This window comes from Gallus gallus, chromosome 13 (genome assembly GCF_016699485.2).
Source record: "Gallus gallus isolate bGalGal1 chromosome 13, bGalGal1.mat.broiler.GRCg7b, whole genome shotgun sequence".
NCBI lineage: Eukaryota > Metazoa > Chordata > Aves > Galliformes > Phasianidae > Gallus > Gallus gallus.
Window position 1 is genome coordinate 15,289,232 of NC_052544.1, and position 22,059 is coordinate 15,311,290.

The 22,059-nt window shown below is 38.3% G+C and overlaps 1 protein-coding gene across 1 annotated transcript; it reads right to left on the reverse strand.

Moving 5' to 3' along the window:
* Positions 1-2,044: 2,044 nt before the first annotated feature.
* DDX46 (DEAD-box helicase 46) lies at positions 2,045-21,910 on the reverse strand. The gene is made up of 23 exons (NM_001389392.2): positions 21,824-21,910; positions 19,645-19,827; positions 19,238-19,378; positions 18,041-18,158; positions 17,275-17,440; positions 16,828-16,979; positions 16,413-16,526; positions 15,702-15,867; positions 15,309-15,429; positions 14,774-14,949; positions 14,194-14,315; positions 13,244-13,322; positions 11,321-11,403; positions 10,717-10,881; positions 10,215-10,377; positions 9,106-9,299; positions 8,376-8,513; positions 7,821-7,970; positions 6,967-7,164; positions 6,193-6,411; positions 5,477-5,621; positions 4,792-4,865; positions 2,045-4,059 (listed from the first exon to the last, which is right to left on the reverse strand). Exons 1-23 carry the CDS (start codon positions 21,838-21,840, stop codon positions 4,012-4,014), a joined length of 3,132 nt encoding a protein of 1,043 aa, NP_001376321.1. The 5' UTR covers positions 21,841-21,910; the 3' UTR covers positions 2,045-4,011.
* Positions 21,911-22,059: the final 149 nt, after the last annotated feature.

Sequence of the window (22,059 nt, forward strand, 5' to 3'; positions counted from 1 at the left end):
AATTTGCTTCCCGCTTTCTAAGTTGTCATTACCAGTAGCAGACAATCACGTTATCTGTAAGGTAATGCAATGAAATGCGGCCTCTCCCTACATCTAGACCACAAAATCCCATTCTCCTGCACTGGGTCTGATGAATCCAAATTTTCAAGTTGAGCAGAAGTTCCTCCTGTTGCCAACAGAGAGTCACAGGAGCTCAGTGCTGTCCTCAGCTACACGGGATGCTGAGCAAGCTGTGACAATTTAGAGCTGTAACTGCCATGACCAACGCTCTACTTAAGAACACGTTACTGGAGCTAAAAATTCATTTGTTTGCTGACATACACAGGCAGAGGAAATGCATGTTTTTGTTAAGATTAAGGATTTTCGTTAAGCATAACGTTTCCCTTGCTAAGCAGTTACCTTCAGAGCAGTTGCCCAGTGCTATCTGTTTTTCTGAGAAACATTTTTGGGATGACAAACTTCACACTTAGAATGGTCAAAGTATAAAATAATAATCTTACCCTTCATAGTGGGTTAATAATAATTGTTTAGCTCACGACAACTAGTAATTTCTGAGGTATTAATTACTTTACCTCTGCTTATGCTGATTAGCTTAACAATTTTCTCTCTCTTAGTTTGGATAAAGGAAACTATTTCAATCTGTTTCAGATGAGAAGTCTCAGAGAAGCGGTGTTTGGGTGGCAATCACTCAGCAATAGTCATTTATTTAAAAACAATTGTTTCCACTGTAGCTAAAAATATCAAAACAAATCTTCCTGTCTACCACCATATAAACATCGTACAAAATGTACATTTTGGGACAAATAGGAGTCCAGCTGGGCACCTTTCATCTTTACATTTTTAGGTTGTTCTCCGCCTCCACTCCCCCCATGCAGCCACAGTTAGCTGGAAGCCAGAATTTCTTCTGCAAACGCCCAAGCTCTAAGAATACAAACTTGTTTAAGCTGAGACCATATTTGGAAGTGATCTGGGTCAAGAAAAATAATCAAAAGGAAAGTGCATTCCTCGGGCATCACGTGAGGTCAGCGTGCGCGCACACACACGTCCTGCTCCTGGGATCGGATGCAGTGAAGGGAAGGGACCGTGCACGACGCTCAGGAATAACTCACTGCGATTACACTTGTGGCAAGGGCTGGTTTTACACCAACACGCTGAGCACCTCAGTTCATCTCCAGCCTACTTAAAGGGCATTCAGGCTAACTTAGAAAAAGCTGCACTAAGTTGTACAGCAACATAGCATTGAGAGTGCGTGCCCGTGATAGAAAATTAAAAATTAATTCTGGCTACCTCCGCAGTCTCCATTCTTGCAAATAAACATATTTGTTTCTTTAACCATGGCAGTAGTTCTGAAATAACAGCAGTTTCTCATGAACATAAGCAAAAACTTGTCCATGACCCAGAACCAAATATTTCTTTACTTATCCACACAAAATACCACTCCCTGTTTACTCAAGCACTGCAAGCGGTAGGGTAACTTAGAAAGCCAGGAACGTTTCACCTTGGGTAGGTAACAAAACACATAAGCAGAGCCTGTTCTAACAAACAAATACACATACAGCACACCTGCACTCTTCCAGCAGCTGCGGACAGGAATCTGCCCAGGTCAGATTCCCTGGAAAGCAGTGAAACAGAGATGTTTATAAAGCTTTGGTCGATACTGCTGTACACATACAGGGAATAACCAAGTGCACTCTTTTTCAGTACTTAATTCTCTCTTCTCTCAGTTTTTATTCTCACCTCCACTTAATATTTTTTTACCTTGTATACTTGTTAACTTGAGAATTTCTTTCTTCTGTCTCATATGCATTTGGCTCCTGTTTCCGTGTATTCAGACACCTTTAATGCAACTTCCTTCCCAGCAGCAGCACCCATTAACTGAGTCTGATCTGCATCCTACTGCATTTCTAGCAGAAAATGACAAGCAATAGTTACTATACATATTTTCCTACTCCAAACAGCATAAGGCTAACTCAAAGAAAATGTGGAAGCAAGGTAAGTGCATAAAACAGGCTAGTTATTCAAAAAGACTGTTTCTGAAAAAATATACATTGAAATTATTTTTTATTTTTGCTGGAATTTAAAAAACATAGGAATATTGACATTGCATTTAAAAACCCCAGGAAGTTTAAAGGTTAGACATTGTTCCAGCTCTGAAATCCAACAGAGCAAAGCTGGAAATCACAAGAATGTTTCCATCGTGCCCTTCTGTTTGTTTGCTTTTAGAAGATACCAATATATATCCGAACATTTGAAAGAAGACTTTTAAAGAAATGTCAGACTGTCCAAACTTGAAAGTGCTCTTCATTAAATACATCAAAATCTGTTACTCTTCTTGGGGGACGGTGTCAAAAAGTGAAACAATTCCACAAAGAAGTTGTATGAAACATATCAACATCCACTTTTTAACAGAAAGAAACCTGATGTATTTAAAGGGAACCATCAATTTTTAGCTTGAGATTTCTGTTTTAAATTTTGAAATGCATTATTGTGTGCTTCTCTTTGTTCTACCCAAGGACTTACTGGATTAACATTGGCAAGTGTTACATTATAGGTGTTTTTATACCAAATGTATGCTGTTAATATCATCATTACTTCTCTTTCCTGTATTGAAAGTAAGACACAGACATGAGAATAACAGACAATTGTAAGCAAACGGAAATGGCCATTTAAATTACCTGAAGATTGGAAACCAAAGTTGTAAATTTATACAGCTGTGATGCAGATTGTATGATTTGTCTTCATCAGAGTTAAAGCAGTATATACACAGCTACTTTAAAATGACACATTTTTGTCAGCGTGTCAGGTAAGAAAAGCTTTCTACAAAAGTCCTTTTGAAAGTCATCATCTCCAAAGTCATGCAGCTGCCAGAACAAGACAGTTCAATTACTGCTGTTTATGCTGCAAATAAGTAGAGTAAGGAAAGCTAAACGGTTAGAGTAAGAAGTCCATCATGAATACTAATGATCATGTGGATGAGACCTCAAAAAGAAAGAAGGGTCTTGTCTGTCCCAGTAACGTGGTAGCTTACTGACTGCAGTGACAGTCAAAATCTGTGGATCCAAATCATAAATATTGTTATCAATTTTTAAAGCCATGTCCTAACAGTAATAAAGACAACAACCTTGAAGACAATCACATTAAATGTATATATAAGAACACTGTAAAAAATGTGACAGTCATATATTCATTACAAAAGAAGCTTTTCTCTTTTTTTCTTCCTGTCTCTGAGTATTTCTTTTTAAATGAAACAGGCTTTCATTCTTATGTCAGAAAATGAGAAAAAAAATAAAATCCTAAAATTCTGATGTTTAGAAAAAAAACATGGAAACTATTTTCATACTACAAAACATTTCACTTTACAAAAAAGAAAAGAAAAAAAGAAAAGAAAAAGAACACTGAAGAGTTATTGTGTTACCTGGATCATAAGGACAAAATGGGAGATGAAAGGGGTGAGAAGATTTTAAAACCTCAAGTATTTCTGGATAAAATTCTCTCTGACACTAGAGGGACATTTGTACAGGGAATTTCTGTGTGTGGAACCAGCCAGAGAGATGCTATGGATCGATCAGGAGAAAATCCTGCCTTTATTTTGGTGTTTTATCATTATTCCAGTATAAATTGATATGGTGTGAATCGTCCCCACAATATGAAGCAGGTACATTCTAACAATTTCCAACACAAATCTCAACACTGTTTAATTTACTTAACAGTATAGCCTGTCAGGAAAATTAAAATCATTTTATTTTATATTCTTTATGGTGTAAAGTATATAAACTGCACTTTTAAATTAAGTCATGCTTTGCCAAAACTGGTCTGCTTTAAGACTGCTAACCTTAGTGGAAAGAATTAAGATGTCTCAGCAAATACCAATTTTCTGTTAAAAAAATGTCCGCAAGACAAAATTAAAAAAAAAAAAAATCTTAATTTACAATAAGCAGTGTAAACAGCAAAAACAACAGAAGCCACGAAGTCTCACACACCAGCCACCAGCAGACAGATTGCTCCAAGTACTCATAGAACTTTGTATCTTCCTTTGTTGGTTGGTTGGTATGAATTTTGCTGCAAATAGAGGAGAGAATAAATCACAGTTAAAAGCAAAAATGGAGAAATTCATTGCAATAAAAGCTCACTCATAGTAAATCCATGTGACATGTAAATAAGCAGTCCATTAGCAACCTCCCTCCTTTGGAAGACATTTGTATGCAGAGGTCAACAATTTTGAGAAAAAAGTAAATCTATAAAGTCTCCTTAAAAGGAAAACAACAGAGGCATTAATGTAACACAGTGACACTGGGGTTATTTCAGAGGAAGCCATGGTTTCCTCAGCCACAGAACTCACACCACTATTAGTCAAGACAGTATCTTACTGGGGAAAAAAAAAAAGATGAACACAGCTGATTATCAGCTGGGTATGCTGTAATCCTATGGCAAACCAAATCTCCCAGGACATATAAAGGATGAAAATAAGGGGAATAAATTCTCCTCCCCCATGCTTGATGGTGCTGAAACTAGGAAATTAATGAGGAGCTGAGCATTTAAGGGGTTCTTAGTCAAATAGCTCTGTTAAGGTGTTATCTCCATCTGGTGGCTGGATAACAGCCATATGTCTAGTTGACTGAACAAAGTAATGTATTTTCTGGGCTGGTCAATGGTTGTTTTTTTTAAACTTATACAGGTTCCAGTCCCTGGTATTAATATAAATGTATGCCAGAGCACCAACATTTGTAGAGATCAATTTCATAAGGCATTAGTTGAAGCACTTTCTCTCTGCATTCTGAACATTTCACTCACCAATCTAATAAGCTCTTCTTTTATAAGTCGTGTGATTTCTGCCTTTGCTTTCTGTACAGCCAATTCATTGGCACCTGAATACAAAAAACAAAAGCGTAACAATGTTGGCTATTTTCACAAGCACTGTAAAGCCAAATATCCCCAACTATTTGTTGATGAACACAATGTTGTATAGGCTGCCACAGCTAGTGACAGTCTGTTCTAAGGAAAATACTTAAAACAGACAGTTGTAAATTACAATATTCAGAAATAAATGTATAAATATCATACTCCCTTAAGAAAGATTCTACTCAATCACCACATCATTTACAAAGTTTCTGTTCTAGTAGTTGATGTAATTTCTTATTCTTTTAACAGCCAAAACCCATAAATTCAACTTTTCTCTTTATTTCACATAGGCACAAACAACATCTTTGTGCTTATTTCTACCCCAAATTGATCCCATAAATGTTTGCTACTGTTCTATAGCAGGTCACCTTTCTTAAGAGCAGCATCTCTGAGCTCCCCATGGATCATCTGCCAAAGGGTATTGAGACAGATGAGCATTTTCTTAGCAATTACACTTATCTGTCAAGTAACTACAGGAAGTCTGTAACTGAGCATCCAAACACTAGAGAGATTCCATGCCTAACAATAAAACTACAGTAGTGTATTTAACTGAATTACTTAAAGAAAGAATGCTTACTCTCTATAGCCAAATAAATCTTTCGCTCTCCTTCCTTGGGTTCTTTGCCTGGAGGGAAATAAGTTCCTCTGATTGTAATAGCAGCTTCAGAATATTCACTGATTCTCTGTAGCGCTTCTTTGGAGGTAACTTTCCATCTGGCAGTCTGCAAGGAAAAGGATACAGGAGAATCAACAAGCAGAAAAGCATCAACACAACAGCATTTCAAAGCATAGTTGACCTTTTAGACAAACGACAGTACTACAGAAGCAAGACCCCCTTAAAGAACTTCCATTTTACCACACTGGAAGTTTTAAACCAGTAACTTTTTCTTACAATTTTCTGAAACAGCACTGAAGTATTTTATTTAATACTTTTTGCAGGAAGAATAGACCTCCAGGGCAAATATTCTGTGTACTTCCATTTAACAAAAAGGAACAGGATCAGAGTCATAGATAGTAGTATGGCCTTTCAAATATAACACTAGACAGTGTCAAAGGTTTCGATATGAGAGGTCAGTAGCAGAGGGTAAAAAGATTTTTGCATAGTAAGGAATGCTTGTTTTAGGGATATTCTCTGTAATACATCCAAAGCACTGTCTGTCTACAAGCTGAAAAGTAACCACAGATGTAGTGATTTCAACTAGAATAAGAACTAGAAACAAAACATGTTATTGGAGTGATCACTGTCCAAGCTATACTTGTTAAATGATAGTCATTAGCAAAATGTTTACTTGCCTGTGGGAAATCGTTGATCTCTAATTCTTCTTCATATCTCTTAAAAGATTCATTCTGTCCACCATCCTGTTTCTCTTCCTCCTGCTTCTCTATAGGTACATAATTCAGCTTAGCATTGATTTTTTCAGCCAATTGTTCTGCAATGGTCTTGGCAGATACTGTAGGAGCTTGAATTGTGCCTCCCCTAAGGATAGCGTTTGTAGCCTGCTGCATCACGTCCTGTAAAAAGGAACCCATCAAAATAAAAGAAAGAACAGGTCCATGTTGAAAACAGTGTAGCCAAAACAAGTCCCACGCAAGCCAGCAAGGGTATCGTTAAAGCTTTCTACATATTTCAAATGCCCACATAACAAACACATCTTCAGAATGTCCCTGTGTACAAAAGATCTTAATTGTCTTTCATACCTTCAGCTCAAAATACATTTGGACATACTAGACCATGTTACCCTAAGTCTGAACTGTGCATTAGATGCTTCAGCAGATATTCTGCAGCTCTGCTAAGCTGACAAAATCAAATTCATTTATCATTACTGATAAAGTTACACAATTTGCTTTTTTTTTTTGCCAAGGCAGACAAAGCATTTCCACTTCTACATTAAATTAGCTCAACTACAGAAACTACAACTTTTAACTGAGATAGCAGTGTAAATGAGCTACATAATGCAGTATGACATCAGAGAGAAGAAACAGTAAACAAAACAGCAGTGAGAAAACAAAAAACTGAACACTGTACAAACATCTTAAAAAAAAAAAAAAGTTCTGTAAACAGCTTACCTTAAAATGGAAGGGGACAAATACTTGTGCCTCTGCTCCGAGATTCTTCTGAGCATTGATTCTCAAAGCCAATCTTTTAGCAATTTCCAGTTTTTCTGCATTACCAGCTGATGGCGTAGGAGCGTTTGATGATCCCGGTGTTCCCATGTCTTTTACTCTTTTCTTTGAATTGAACATGCTTTCAATTTGTTCGTCAATCTGAACAAAATAAATATTATTAAATCACTGCATTTACCATTAACAATCATCTTAAAGACAGAAAACACTAAGGACCATTTAGTTCACATGGTTCACATGTAAATCTTGCATAAATGACAGAAGCATGCTCAGAACTACAGAACAAACTGAACAGATCTACAAACCAGCAATAAGTCTGAACGTAGCATTTACTTGCAAGTTCACAAAAAGGAGTCTAATGTTTGGAAAGAGACCTAGTAAGGATTTAGAAATAGAAAAAGGCCACTGGGAATTTCTTTAAAACACTACATGTAAAAAAAGCATTTGTAATTGAGGGCACTTGTAGTTCAAGGCAATCATTCCATTTCATCTATGGAAGATTAGTGTCAGTAAGATTAGTGTCAGTATTAACTTCTGTGACATTTACATCACTACATATTTTAAGCATAAAATACCAGTTGGTCAGGAACAGATTTTCAAGATCTTCATAGGAGAGCTATGCATCTTTTCTATCAAAGAATACATACACATCTATCCATGGAATTTAATTCACTAAATCAGTAGCACGGGACATGTAATAACAAAAATCCATGCATTCTGCAACATGCTCTGTAACCTACTGGAAAAAAACAACACATGAATACATTGGAAATCCTCAAAAAACTTCAGACACTTACATCAACTGCTGTATCTTCATCATCTGAATCTTGCAAGCCAAGAGCTGCTTTCTGTAACTTCTTTCTTTCGTTAGCCAAGGCCTGTTCTGTTTCATCGAATTTAAAGCCTTTGCCAGAGAATCCACTGCTTTTTTTAATCAGTTTTCCCTCCTAAAATAAAAAGTGTGTTTTCATGTATAAACTAAAGTTTTAAAAGCAATTTCTGAAAATAATAACTATGGAAATGCACAAATAATTAAAGTAATTTATTTAAAAAAGCAAACCCTAGCATGTTTAGAAAGCTCTTCAAATTTTAAATACTGTATTTTACAATGAAGTGCAATAAAAACAGCTGTGTTAATTCAGCAGACAGAAGCAATACACTACTGGGATTCTGTACAAAAAGCAACCAAATCAAACAACAACAACAAATCCCTAGATCTTGAAACCTCAGCACACATATGCGCTCTCAACGAACTCAGCAACGACTCACAATTGTATACAGTGTGCAACTGGACGCACAGCATACACATTAAACACAGAGCAAAGTACACTACAGAATAAAGGACTACTTACAGCCTTCTGCTGTTCTTTGAAGTCAGCCCAGAGCTTCTCTAAATCTGCAGGAATTGGATTCCCGGATAATTCCAAAGCCTTAATGATATCACCAGCATACCGTGCCTGATCCTCGGTAATGAACGTATATGCAAATCCCTAGTCAAAATTAATTTAAAAGATGGTAAAGAACAATCTCTACAGAAACTCTACCTCTAACTTAACTGTCATGCCCTCACACAGATGCTGCTGTTCTGGTCAATAAAAGTAACCATGATATTCATGCTTTTTTTTTTTTTCCAGTGGGATTGTAGTATGAATAATGTGATTTCCCATGAAGTTGACACAGAGGTAATCAACCACAGATGGCAGAAATTGAATTCCTTCCTTTCAATCCTGTCATGGTTTTAAGTTCAGAAAAGAAAACCTTAGAAACTTAGTAAGGCACATTTCCAACGGTGAAAAACACCAAACTTTAAGCCACAAATGGAATTTAAAAGGATATCTATATGGCAGAAGAAAATATAAATTCCAACTTTCAGATTGCTAAAAATTCAGAATGCATTTTACACATCATCTCTCAAAAACCTTAAGGGCACTCTAAAAGAAAACCTTCTTCACATCAATAACAAAATATTCCCTCTGTAGCTACCTACAGAGCTACCTACTCTGTACACTGAACACCTTTATCAAGCAGTAAATAAGGCCATTTTTTCAGTATTAACAATAACAGGCAAGTGATTACACTTACTTTATTACCAGCTCGTCCAGTTCGGCCTGCTCGGTGCACATAATCTTCATAATGGTTGGGACAACTGTAATTGACCACTAGCATCAATTGTTTTACATCCAAACCCCTTGCTGCTACAGATGTGGCCACCAGAAGTTTGCAAGTTCCATTCTTGAAATCATTAATTATGCTGTCCCTGTCATACTGATCAATGCCTGCAGGAAACCAGACACATTATGAAGCTATGAAGCTGGGCCTTTATTCATTTTTATTAACTATCTTCTGATTTCTACTCAAAAGAATTTGTACATTGGTCAAAATACTCTCCAACTTCAAAAAGCTCAAACTCTACGGAAATAACATTTCCATACACTTACACTAACAGGCAATACAAATTATCCAGAATAATAAACCTCTTCGTCTGTTATCCACAATAATGAAAACTTCAGTTTTTGCACTACAAAATCCTATAAAAAGTTTTGAAATAAAGACTTTCTATTTGACTTCATATTTCAGCTCAGATCTCATCTGGCAACTTTGTCTGTTCACTAAAGGCAATGGAACACTCAAAAAAAGGAGGTTATTTTGTCCCCTCTTCCAGTGTTGCACTACATGAACAGTGATTTTGTACTTATTGGTTACTGTACGCTCAAGAGCACTATATTTAGACAAATACTCTGTGATGAACAGTATCCTACAGAGATGGCCTCTTCTCACTGCTAAACCACTTCCATTGTATTACTTCTTGAGGGCAGAAAAGTGAGACAACAGCTGCTATTGTGGAATTTCAAAGTCTCACATAATACTCCCTCAGCTGGTGTTCACCGCTGTACATTACGCAGTTAGTAATACTCCCTAAGAGGTGTTAACACTCAGTTCACAACCCTACTGTAGTGAGACAAGATTTGGTATCTGATAACATCTCACAGGGAACAAAAGAAAACTATCACATCTGTTTCGAAATTGAGAAACAAATATACTTCCCCAATTACAAAGCAAAAGCTGCTTATGACAAAATATTCTAATTTGGTACTACGTAGGAACTATGCAAGATGCTTTTCTTCCTAACTACCACATATGAATATTCTAGGTTGGTGATCTTGACGTGAGCTCCTGAAATTGCAGATTACCTCCATGAAGAGACAAGCAGGGATAAGAAGCTCTCATTAAATCTTTCAACAACCCATCAGCGTGTTCTTGTTTGTCCACAAATATGATAACTGATCCTTTCTCCTGATAGTGGCCCAGTAGCTCTAGTAGCTTTAAGAACTTATTCTCCTCTTCAATCACAATCTGGAGAAAAAAAAAAAAAAGGAGAAAGCAAAAAGAATGTAATTACCTTCAGTCATTAAACACGTTCAGGATAAAAGGCATAACAATAATAAAAAAAAAATCAGGAGCAGGAGATTGCTTTTCCATGCTGCGTCCATCACTAGTGGCAGAACTGCTGCACAGCTCAGCAGTGTACAAACAAGTTAAAAAAAGTGATCACACTGCATTTGCAGATTAAGTTGTGCTACCTTTTCAGTTCACATCTAACAAAACTCAGTGGACATCTAAAAATAAAAGCTCTTTTTATACTGCTGGAAACCTTCTGAAAGAAGATAAGCAAGGTGGATGTGTGATACTTACAACATGCTGCTCCACATCAGAACAGACAACACTTCTGCCTCCAACCTGCACTTCTATAGGTTTACTTAGGATTCTCCGAGCTAATGCCTCCATAGCTCTGGGAAAAGTAGCAGAGAACATGACAGTCTGACGGTCAGGCCTGACGTTGTCTACAATGCGCATAACCTGGTTTAAGAGAACATTTCCTGTTAGTACTCAAGTACTGTAATTGAAATTCATATACATATAGAGCTGTCTCATTAAATAAGTTAGGTAATGTATGGATTACATCGAATACAAAATATTTCTTTACAGATTTCCTCTTCGGACCTAGGTGAGAGCACTGAAAGAGCTCTGGCTGCCCAAAGCTGCCAGCAACTACTGTCTAACATGTCTAACACATATATATGTAAAGATAGATTAGAGAGAAATTATGTTCTAATTAAGAATTTATCAAAACTCAAGTGTGAGGATAATGCAAAAATGAAAATGTTAGTTTAAACTGTCATCTATATACAGCACATTCTGCTACTCGTAGTCTAACAATTACATAGCGTAGGATACTGCAAAATCCTTTAAGTGAAAAGTAACAGTTCATGGCATTTTCAGGCATGTCATCAGTTACCTGAGGCTCAAAACCCATGTCAAACATTCTGTCTGCTTCATCAAGGACAACGTATGTGACTCTGCGGAGATTTGTTACCCGACCTGAGAAAGGAGAGGAAAAAGCACATGGGAAACAAAATCAAATGGAAATTTAGTTTCCCTCAGGAATTTATTTATATATGTGTGTATATATATATATATTTAAATATTACATATATTCTCACTATCTTCCAAGAAATGCATTAATTACTTGTTAAAAAAAATTCACTAAAAGTGAATTTTAGTGTTCTCATTTTAATCTCAAACATTCTGGGAAATGTGTAAAGTATGCACTAGGCCCTTTATTTTGTCAAACTCTTCTCTTGCATACCATCATAGGGCCAGAAGAACCTGTAAAATTCAGAAAACTGCCCTCGCCAAAACACATCATAAAACTAAGACTGAGATGAAGCAAGGAGCCACATCAGCCATAATCTGACAGCGCCACCTAGAAAAAAACATATTAGAGATTACAGCGCATGTGTGGAAGGCAAAGTCCAGTGCTAACTGTTGCAGCCTCAGAAAAATTCCTTTCATACATATTATCTGTAATGCTTCCTTGGAGCTAGAAATAACTATTTGAGGATAATCAGTAATTCTAGTTAACTGCTAATAATACGCATAAAACAGAGCAAGCAGTCTTTTCCAAATGAATATATAAAGATTAAAACCTACCCAGTATCACTACCAGATTTAAAAAGAAGGACCACCCCAAACTCTGGGACAGCTGGAAACAAAATGAGCAAGTTGTGTATCTGCAAACATCTGGAGCTGAGGATGAGCAGGATAATTAACACCCTTCCCAAACAAATACCTAAGAGGTTCCCTTTCATCAAAATGATTTAACTCAAGGATTTAAGAAGCATATTCTCAAAATATATAAGTATGTGGACATATTCACTTCCAAACAATTGCACAGTGACACTGCCGAGCGCTCTCAAAATGGAATATATATTTCCATACTCTCTATGACCAAGACTGAGGCTTCTGCCTATCAAACTACAGCAGAATTTGGTCCTTTCAGCTTCAGCAAATTGCAGCTGAAGCTTCCAGTTATTTTGTGGGGGTGATTTAGCGCTGCATTTTTTAAAAGGAGTTCACACTTAAGTAACAAAATACGTATTTATGAAAATCTACATTATCTATTGAACACCCTAACACTTCCATCCCCAAATAATAACTTCGTAAATTGACTTGGGAACAGCATTAATGTACCTACCTTTGACGATTTAAGTCTTGGAAGCCCAGTTCTATATCTCTTGAAGGTACTTTTTCCACAGAAGTTAAATAATGTCAACAGTTTAGTAGAGGTTTTGATGTGGAATAATTTAATAATAAAACTTTATCTAGCAAGCATGCAATGGTTACACTAGGACAAAACCTCTTAAAGCTGCAGTGTCTCAGTTTAAACCAACTTGAATACTTGATGCAAGGACAGTTCTTTCACAATCATGTAGGGAGGGCTTTTTTGTCTGGTGGTTTTGTTGTTGTTTTTTATTCCAACAGATAAAAGCAGTCAAATACTCTTCAAGTAGAAGCAAGTAACTGCTGAGCTACACTAACAATAATGTCAGACCAATGGGCAGACACAATAAGTAACTGTCAGATAGCCTCTTATCAAAACTTCAAGGTAAAAATTTGGAACACCATGTTTTACATTTAACAAATATTCTCAGAAGCTCTTCAAGAATGCAACGCTTCCTGTCCTCCCCCAGAAAAGCCAAGCCAATATATAATTACACCTATTATTAGTGCTGTATATTGTCAATAACTAGATAGTGCAGCCTGAAGAGATATAAGAAAATTCCATAAAAGCATTTAGCAAAATACATGATCTTTTGAATTCGTTAGAATTACACAACAAATATAAAAAATTCTCCAGAGGAAAAGGTTTTCTACTCACCATTGTTAGCTGCTAACATGTCAATCATACGTCCAGGTGTGCAAACAATAATTTCAGCACCTCTTTTGAGTTCAGCTATCTGATTTTAAAAGACAGTAAACTCAATTTAATAAAGGATTAGTGTTGTTTTTTTTTTTAAAAAAACCATGTATGACTTCACAAAAAAGCTACATACATTTCCAATTACTTTTGTATAGCTGTTTCATTAATGTGAACTGCTTATTTAAAAGACTTTACTTAGCAATTTCCTTAAACTTTTGGATTTCTTTAAATCTTGAAAACTGCTTTCCGAAAGAGTGACCTCTGGCAAACTAAGTTTGAAGTAGAAGTTCTTCTACTAGAAGTAGAAGTTACAGTGGGGATATGACTTTCACTACAGTTCCCAGCCTGCATGAAATACTATGTGTTATTCAAGTAGAAACGATGTATTCACTATGTTTAAAAGCCATGTTCCCATACACACAGGCAACCAAAAGATCAAATTTCCATAAATGTGGAGTAGAAAAATACCCTGGAAATCAATCACCAAATTACACTGACATGCAGTATTTGATAATGCAACAAACCAAAGCCAACATTCCTGGTTCTTGTTTGAGATAACTCCTGAGGGGAACACTCATAGAAATACAGCTTCTTGTTCACTTACCAACTACCACATCTCACAAGCAGTTCAATTACTGTCATGCTCAGTGCATATATATAAAGAAACAGTCTTAAATTTTAAAGACCACACTTAAGAATTTTCAAAAATACTGGTATGTTTAGGACTAAGTTACGTACAAATGCTTAAGCTTTTACATTAGTGCTGTTCATACAGAGAACGTTCAGAATAGATGTTGCAAACATACTGGATTTTATGGGAAAGAGAATTAACTATATCCACTTCAAAAGTAGTATTGATTAATAAAGTCCAAGAGTTATTCGACAAGCAATGTATGTCTTATGCACACCTGTTCACTTATTCCTGTTCCTCCATAAACACAGACAACTCGAAGTCCAAGGGTCTTTGAGAACTTCTTACACTCCTTGGTAATCTGCAAGGCCAACTCCCGAGTAGGTGTCATAATGACAGCTGAAATGCAAAGCATATTCATCATATGTTGTAATATAAGAAATGCTGTTATTTAAGCAATACAAAAGTAAGCTTTTGTGATGAAGTTCAAAGCATTTGCGTGAAGTATATGCAGCTCACTTCCTAACTTACTAACATGTATTGTTTTAAAGATGCAATTTCAAGAAAGAGAGCTATGACAGCATGAGAATGAGGTGGAAAACGCATCAAAGTTTCAAAATCAATCAAGGCCTCCTTTGCAGATATATGGATATGCAAGTGTTCTTGATACAACATTAAATAGCAGAGTGACCACAAGCAACAACAAACAGCAGTGCTCATTAACTAATGCTGCTCACTAATGGATTATAGTAACAGTAAGCATTCATTTCCATAAACAAGAGAAGAAGAACCTTCTAAAGCATACAACTGAGCTTTTGTTTATTTAAATTGCAATTTTGAAAATAAAAGCTTAGTACCTATGGGACCTTCTCCTTCTTCTAAAGCTCTCTGATCCATAATATGTCTGAACATGGGCAACAGAAATGCGATAGTTTTTCCACTTCCCGTTTTGGCAATGCCAATCAAGTCGCGACCATTCATAATTGCTGGGATAGCTTGGCTCTGAATGGGTGTGGGTTTCTCATAGCCATGTCTTAAAGAAGGGGAAAAAAAAACCATTAAAAAAACAGATTACAGGACCAAAATATGATTTGACAGACACTTATCAGTCATGCTAGAAGAAATGAGCATATTCACATTCACATCTATGTATCGGTGTCATTCTAAAAACATCTTAAAAATGGGCAGTAACATGATACAAATGGCACAAGGAACACTTTGTAACAACTGTTTAATTCTGACTGCAAAATGTTCTGAGGACTACACACATAACATCAGCAGACATGGACATATTGCTTTACACAACAAAGAATATTTTCCTCACAGATATATTTATGACAGAACACAGTAAACAAAATCAAGCATGGCATCGGTTGTACATCACTTGCTTACTTTTTGAGAGCAGTAAGAATCTTCATGGAAATACCACACTGTACCCAGGTTTTTATTGGTTTGGGGCAGCCTTTTCCCTTGACTGTTATTCCCTCCATCTCCAGCCGGTACACATTCACCTCTGAAACAGAGTATGCATTAGAATAGAATCAAACCTGACATTTATCTGCTACCTTGAAGTAGCATGAGGTTATCAGTAGTAGGGACCTGATTCATTTTCATTCTGTTGCTCAAAAAGAATTCCCCCTCCCATCCAAATTCTCATCAAAATTACTCCAAAGTCTTGAACTGTACTGTACTTTTTTGCTCTTTTCTTCAAGAACACTCCACACTGAATCAGAATGTGCTGTTTCCTTGCACATCAAAACGTGTTCTGCTCATACCTGTACTTACCTTCTTGTGTCATTTTAGCTAGTTCAGGTACTTCAACATAGAAGTTTTTCCTGAAGGGCTCATATTCTATTTTTCCATGATCCACTGGTTCTAGCAGCTTTCTCTGCTTGGTCTGATAGCCAGTTAGGGCAGTCTGAAGATCAACTTCCTCTTCTTCTGAAGAATACTGTATAGATTATAATTAGTGTGTAAGTTACTATGAATGACATTCTGAGATGCTGTTATTTGTTTATACAGAAACTTGACTCAGAAGCAAGAGTTTTTCCTTAGCCCATTAAACCAGATACTGAAAATCTGCTCTCACTATGAGAGGAGTCCAAATCATTCTTTCATCAATTTATTTCATGTTTCTCCCAAACCTTAACTTGCACTGTTCCATATAACTTCTATGGCTTTATAAATGCTAACTAGAACAGTCTTGTCATTTAGAAATAATCACAACTATACAGTAAAAATATTAAGAGAACAGTAATAAAAAAAATTGAGTATATACAATAGCTAGCATGCCACTAATTTGTGAGACACAAAATAGCAGAAGTAACAAAAGACTGCACAAGTTCAATACTCTTTTGACCATGGCTCTTTAAATTAAATAAGCAAATGACAATCTCATAGCAGATGAAAAAAAAAACCCAGACTATGCTCATTCTCATGCCTCTGGTAAGAGGCACACTGGCTTTTCATAGTAGAAACACAGGACACTTCAATTACCTCCATTGCATCTTGGTCATTCTCCATGAGTTCCCCTTTCTTCTTTTCTGTCTCTACAACTGCCTTTTTGGTTGTCACCACAGTTACTACTTTGGTAACAGTTGGTCCAGATTTCTGCCAAAAAAAAAAAAAAGTTAATAGCAATTATTGCATTATCACATAAAAGCCGTGCTGCATAAAATATACAGAATATTTGTACTTCTGAATGCATTATGCTGCTCTTTCATACACCTTCTGCAGTGAAATTTTATGAGGATAATGCTGTCAGCTTATTAAAAACATCAGAAAATCCAAGTTAAGGCAAACAATCACTAAATGGATCTAACCTACTTCTTGCCTTCTTTTTTCCAAAAGCATTTCCACATTGAAACACAAAGCTACTTCAAAAGACAAATATTCTAGTACACAATTTTACCTTTTCGCTCCCACCTCCACCCTTCACACTTCTCATATTGAACTTCTTGACCTCTTCTTTTACTTCTTCCATATAAGCATCCAAAGGATCTAATTCTTCATCTTCAACTTCATTGCCTTCCTTCTCTCCTTCTGCGGTCTCCTCATCGTCATCTAATATGATTAAGAAAGATGGGAATAAAACAGAGAGGAAAAAGAGTTCATCAGTTAAATTGTTAGCCTGCCCAAATAATTACAGTCCATCTTTATTACTGTATCATTTTTCTTCATAAAAAATCTCTCCGGTTTGTTAATCTCAATAGTACCTTAAAATGTTTGAAGCCATGACAAGATTTAGGCTTTGCTATTTTATAGTTCACATTTTGAAAAGTCATTAAATGCTTTAAAGACAATAAAAATATTATTAGGAACAAATGTGTTTTAAATGTTACATATAAAACTGAAATACCATCATCATCTTCCAAACTCCATTTTTTTCCCTGTTTCATCTCCTCAATTTCTTTTTTCAGCTCTCCAATGTTTTCCATAGCCTTCTTGCGTTGCTCTTCCCTCCACTTCTCCACTCTTTCTTTTCGTTTTCTCATTTCTTCTTCCAGTTTGTTCTGATCAAAATTCTATGACAAGAAACAACCAAATAGTGAAAATTAATGGCCACTGGCATTTGTCTATACTTCAGCCAAAGTACCTTTCCAAACAAATGTAACTGAGCATGAAGCTGATCAATGGGCATACAGACCTATCACAATAAGAGTAAACAAAAACCACTAAAAGCAGCTCCAATGCTTTAAAATACAAAATTCAGCTGTTTTATTTTTCACAATAGTAGCATGTATACAATTCTTAAAATAATAATGAATTAAAAAATTCCTTTATGGATAAAACGTTCCTCCTTTTTTTACTAGAGCAGCATATTGTATATCAGTGACTTTCAACTCATTTTAGCCACGGATCTATAAAAGGCTGAAGATCCATCTTGTTGCTCTCTACTTCCAAAAATCCTTCAAGAACAACAACAAAAAAGTGACCCATCTGTGCATGGGGAGCCCTTGCTGACAGAACATTTCTAATAACAAGAACTAGAAGCACACCCTGTGGCAGGAGTTAGTAGGCCAATCCTGTGAATAGCTTTTCTTTTGTTAATACGGTAATTTATGGCTATCTTAACTCCTGGTTTATACATTTAAAAGTTAAAAAATTATCCTAAGAGCTCCTACCTCAGTAGCCACAGTGGATGCACTGGCATCTTTATCCTTCTCTTCTTCCTTGTCATCTTTCTCTTTTTTCTTTTCTTTGGAAACTTCCACACCTTCTGTCCTTTCTTTAGATCTTGATCTGAAAGGTAACAGCAAAGATTTCTTAAAACATTTGTTTATTTCTCTGGGGGGAATAAATGTGTTGGATAGAAACAAAACCATGAGCACTGTGAACAGGGCTGTATTCTTAAATATCTTATGAAGTGCACATTATCTCCTAGAGAATCTTTCTCTTTTCATTGAAATATGCCCTACAACTGCCAGAAATGCACAACCTATTGCATTTCACTTGTTCACATGCTCTGGTTCTGTTCTTCTCATTTCTTCACAGGGCCAAGCTGCAGCATTCACTTCCAGAACACTTAGTACTGACACTCCAGTGGTTCTGCTGTTTATTCTACACCTCCTTGAAGGCAGCAGTTTGAAAAGAGATACTAAAAAAGTCCTGTTTGTTCTATTTCTAGGTGAAGGTAAAGTGATCTTGCTCCTTGCTGTGGAAGTTTGAATGTCCCTCTGCAAATTCACTACTGTCTGAAGGACACTGAAACACCTCTCTCTGGGAAACGCTACTTATAGAACTCATATGCAACATGCAGATAGCCATTTAAAACAAAACCCACTTATCACAGATTTTATTATCATAATGTGCTTCCAATTAAAAAGAAATGTATCTAAACCAAATGTTTGCTAGCTCATAACAATAAATGTAAAATTCACTTTAGCCAATTAAATCTCACTAAGATTACTTCACAGCCCACTGAATAATTCTACCATCAGCCATACGCTTATTCTAAAGGACTCATTCCAGCTGCTCATAATGTCTGGATTGTTGTCAACCTGCTTGTTCTTTATACAGACTGCAGTTAGAACTAATGGACTGGCTACTCATTTTACAAAAACATTCTCACAACAAACAGCGTTAGAAATAATTAATACACACACAGAATAGCATTTACACACCCTCAAGGAAGGAATATAAAAATACTTAGTCCATCAAGGGGCATTAAGTGATGGGAAATTACAGTACACTCAGAAAATTCTCCTTCCTCTACATACAACAACTTCAGTTGCTTTTGCCCAATGATTCCTTCCAATGTATCAGTATGTTTACAGTAGTTAGTTACTATGATACAGACTGTAACTAGAGAACTCACATACCTGTTTTCTGTCTTCCGGTTCTTGCTTGGACTGGGGGATCGAGACCGTCTGCCTCTGCTTCTGCTCCTAGAGCGCCTTCTCTCTCGGCTTCGCGATCTTCTTCTCTCCCGACTCCGTTCCCTTTCTCTACTTCTTGAACGTCTGCCCCAGAACAAAAGTGTACATATTTAGCATGTGACAACAGCATACTTCTAGCCTGTTACTAAGGAACAGGTTTAAAAGGAATCCAATAATCATCAAGATCACTAAGAGCTTACGAACACCAGCATCAGCAACAAGACATCATTTAATAAGCAAAAATATTAAGCATAGTAAAATCTATCAGGAACAACAACAAAGTAAACAACTGCAGAGGATGAGTATCAGTATTGGATAACAAGCATTCTTTCATACTTCGGAGCACGTACCTCTGGCGCTTCCTGTCACGTGAGCGAGACCTCCTCTTGTCCCTGCTGCGCGACCGCTCCCGTCTGCGATCCCGATCCCTGCTCCTGGAGCGTCTGTCCTCACGTTTTCTTTTGTCAGATGGAGAACGACTCCTAGAACGGCTCCCAGAGCGTCCCCGCGACGCAGAGCGCTTCCGATAGTGCCTGCGTTGTGAATTCACAGAACGAAGATGAGAGTAAGTTTGAGGACAGTTTGCAGGGGGAAGAGAGGTTTGTCATATCTGCGTGGATAGGACAAAAGAATTATTTATCATTATTTGTGGTACCTATAAAATTCCGAAACACCTGCACTAATTTTGCAATACCAATTAGTATACACACATCCCTTACGATGCTGGAATCAGAGGAATTACTCAGACATACTTTTGTTTTAGTGTGCTAATATAAGCATATCATGAGAACACTGCAACATCAGGAACAATGTCCAGTTGAGATATGCCCTCATTTCTATTATGCATTGGGAAGGACTAGCTCCACGCTCCCCAAGAGCTAGGCTTGGGAAGAGGGAAGAAGCAGAGAAGGCAAGACCTCAAGTCCCCCACGTCCCTTCCCTTCTGTCATTGCCAACAGAGTTGTATTACAACAGTACCGGCACTAAAAATAATAGAGTTTCTTTCAGCATGTTGGTATATTTAGGTATATACATTTGGAATCGGTGCAGTAGCAGTGTGACATCCATATCCTGCCTACCAGCAGTATGACTGAACATGGAGAACATCTGTCACTGTCAGATATCTTTTATTTCTTCCAATCTCAGCCACAAAATGCCATGAGAACTGCTCGCCGTTTCCCCCCAAGATTTCTTTTTCTATTTTCCTCTACAACGTGCAACAAATCTGGGCATCTCATTTCAGTCTGATGAGTGCTTCCCTACAGCAAGTCCAACGCTTCTCCACCCTGCCCTTCTCCACCCACCACTCCCTCTCACCCTCACCATTTCTTCTCTCTTTCTTTTAAAACATTTTGAATGCTGTAAAAATTGAGTTTAAAACACCATTTTACTTTCTCTTTTAATTTGTACAACCCAGTTCACCATGCAGTTGCCACAAACAGAAAGACTTGCAGAAGGGGACAGAGCTTCTGAAACGGTAAGGGACACAAGTGGGACCAGCAGGGGCTGCTTGCACAAGAAGAGATCAAAGGCCTGGTTTGACAAACGCGTTCTGTACGTGCTTTCTGCAAACTTTTCTGTTCAGTCCAACCCTGAAGCCCAATTAAAACCAAACACATTATCAGAATGGAAGCTGTACTGGGGTAAGTAAAGCAGTCCTCAGAGATCCAGAGCCAGCACCTGGAGCTGAGCTGCCAGCAGATCTTGTAGCCTACAGGCTGTTATCAAGCTTTAAGTGTTAACTGTTTCAGTGTTAAAATCTGATGACAGATTAAACTAGTCAGTGCAGATGCAAGAACAGCATCAGAATACAGCAGAGCTGGTTTAAAGCCTAAGAGGTGTGAGCAGCTCCACAGCACCTGGCGGCAGTGACCGGGACACCCAAGGAGTATATGATCACATTACTGCTGAATTAGTTAAAACGCCGAATAAGGTGTTTGTACCAGCTGTGACAGGACAAAAGGTACACGATGATGCTGAAACTTAAAGAGATACATTCCATAAACGCCTCCTCAACAGGAAACAAAAATTTTAAAAGCGTAGCAGGCTGACGATACCGTTGCTATTACTTTACACCAAACCCGAGGAGGTCACATAAGCCCAGAGAGGCCCAGGTCCGCCGCCTGAGCCCCAGGAGCCGGCCCAGGGCACCGCTACGGACCGTCGCTCCCTGGGGGCCCCACGCCGGACAAAGCCCCCCTCGGCCCCGGGCCGAAACATGTGAGTAAGGCGACCGCGCCGGCCCGGGGAGCCCGGAGTAAGCCCCGAGGGCGGCCCCAAGCCGTCCCACAGCCCCAGAGCCCCGTCTCAAAGCCCGAGCCCGGCCCCCAGCTGCTCAGAACGACGGAGGGCCGCGGCAGGCGGCGGGAGGACCCACGCAGTGCCCTCAGCGCGCCCGCAGGCCGCCGCGGCCCTTTGTTCCCACACGCAGCCACCCGCCGGCGGCGCCGGGCCGCTACTCGAAGCACCCGCGGGTCCCGGAGCGGGTCGGGCCGTCCGTGACCGCGGCCGCGCCCCCGCTGCCCTCACCTGGACTCCCGGCCCATGGCGGCGACGGCGGTGCGGGCCCTGCGCTAGGAGACGGCGGCCATTCGGCGCCCCAGCACCCGGAACGACGAAGCGAGGCAGCAGCGCGGCGGGAAGCGGCCCCCACCACTTCCTGCCCGCGGCGGTGCGGCGGCGCCCCCCGGCGGCCGGAGGGCGCAGCGCCGTCTGAGGGCAGGACACGTGGAGTCGGGGACGAATGAAAAAGGGAAGGAAAAAAA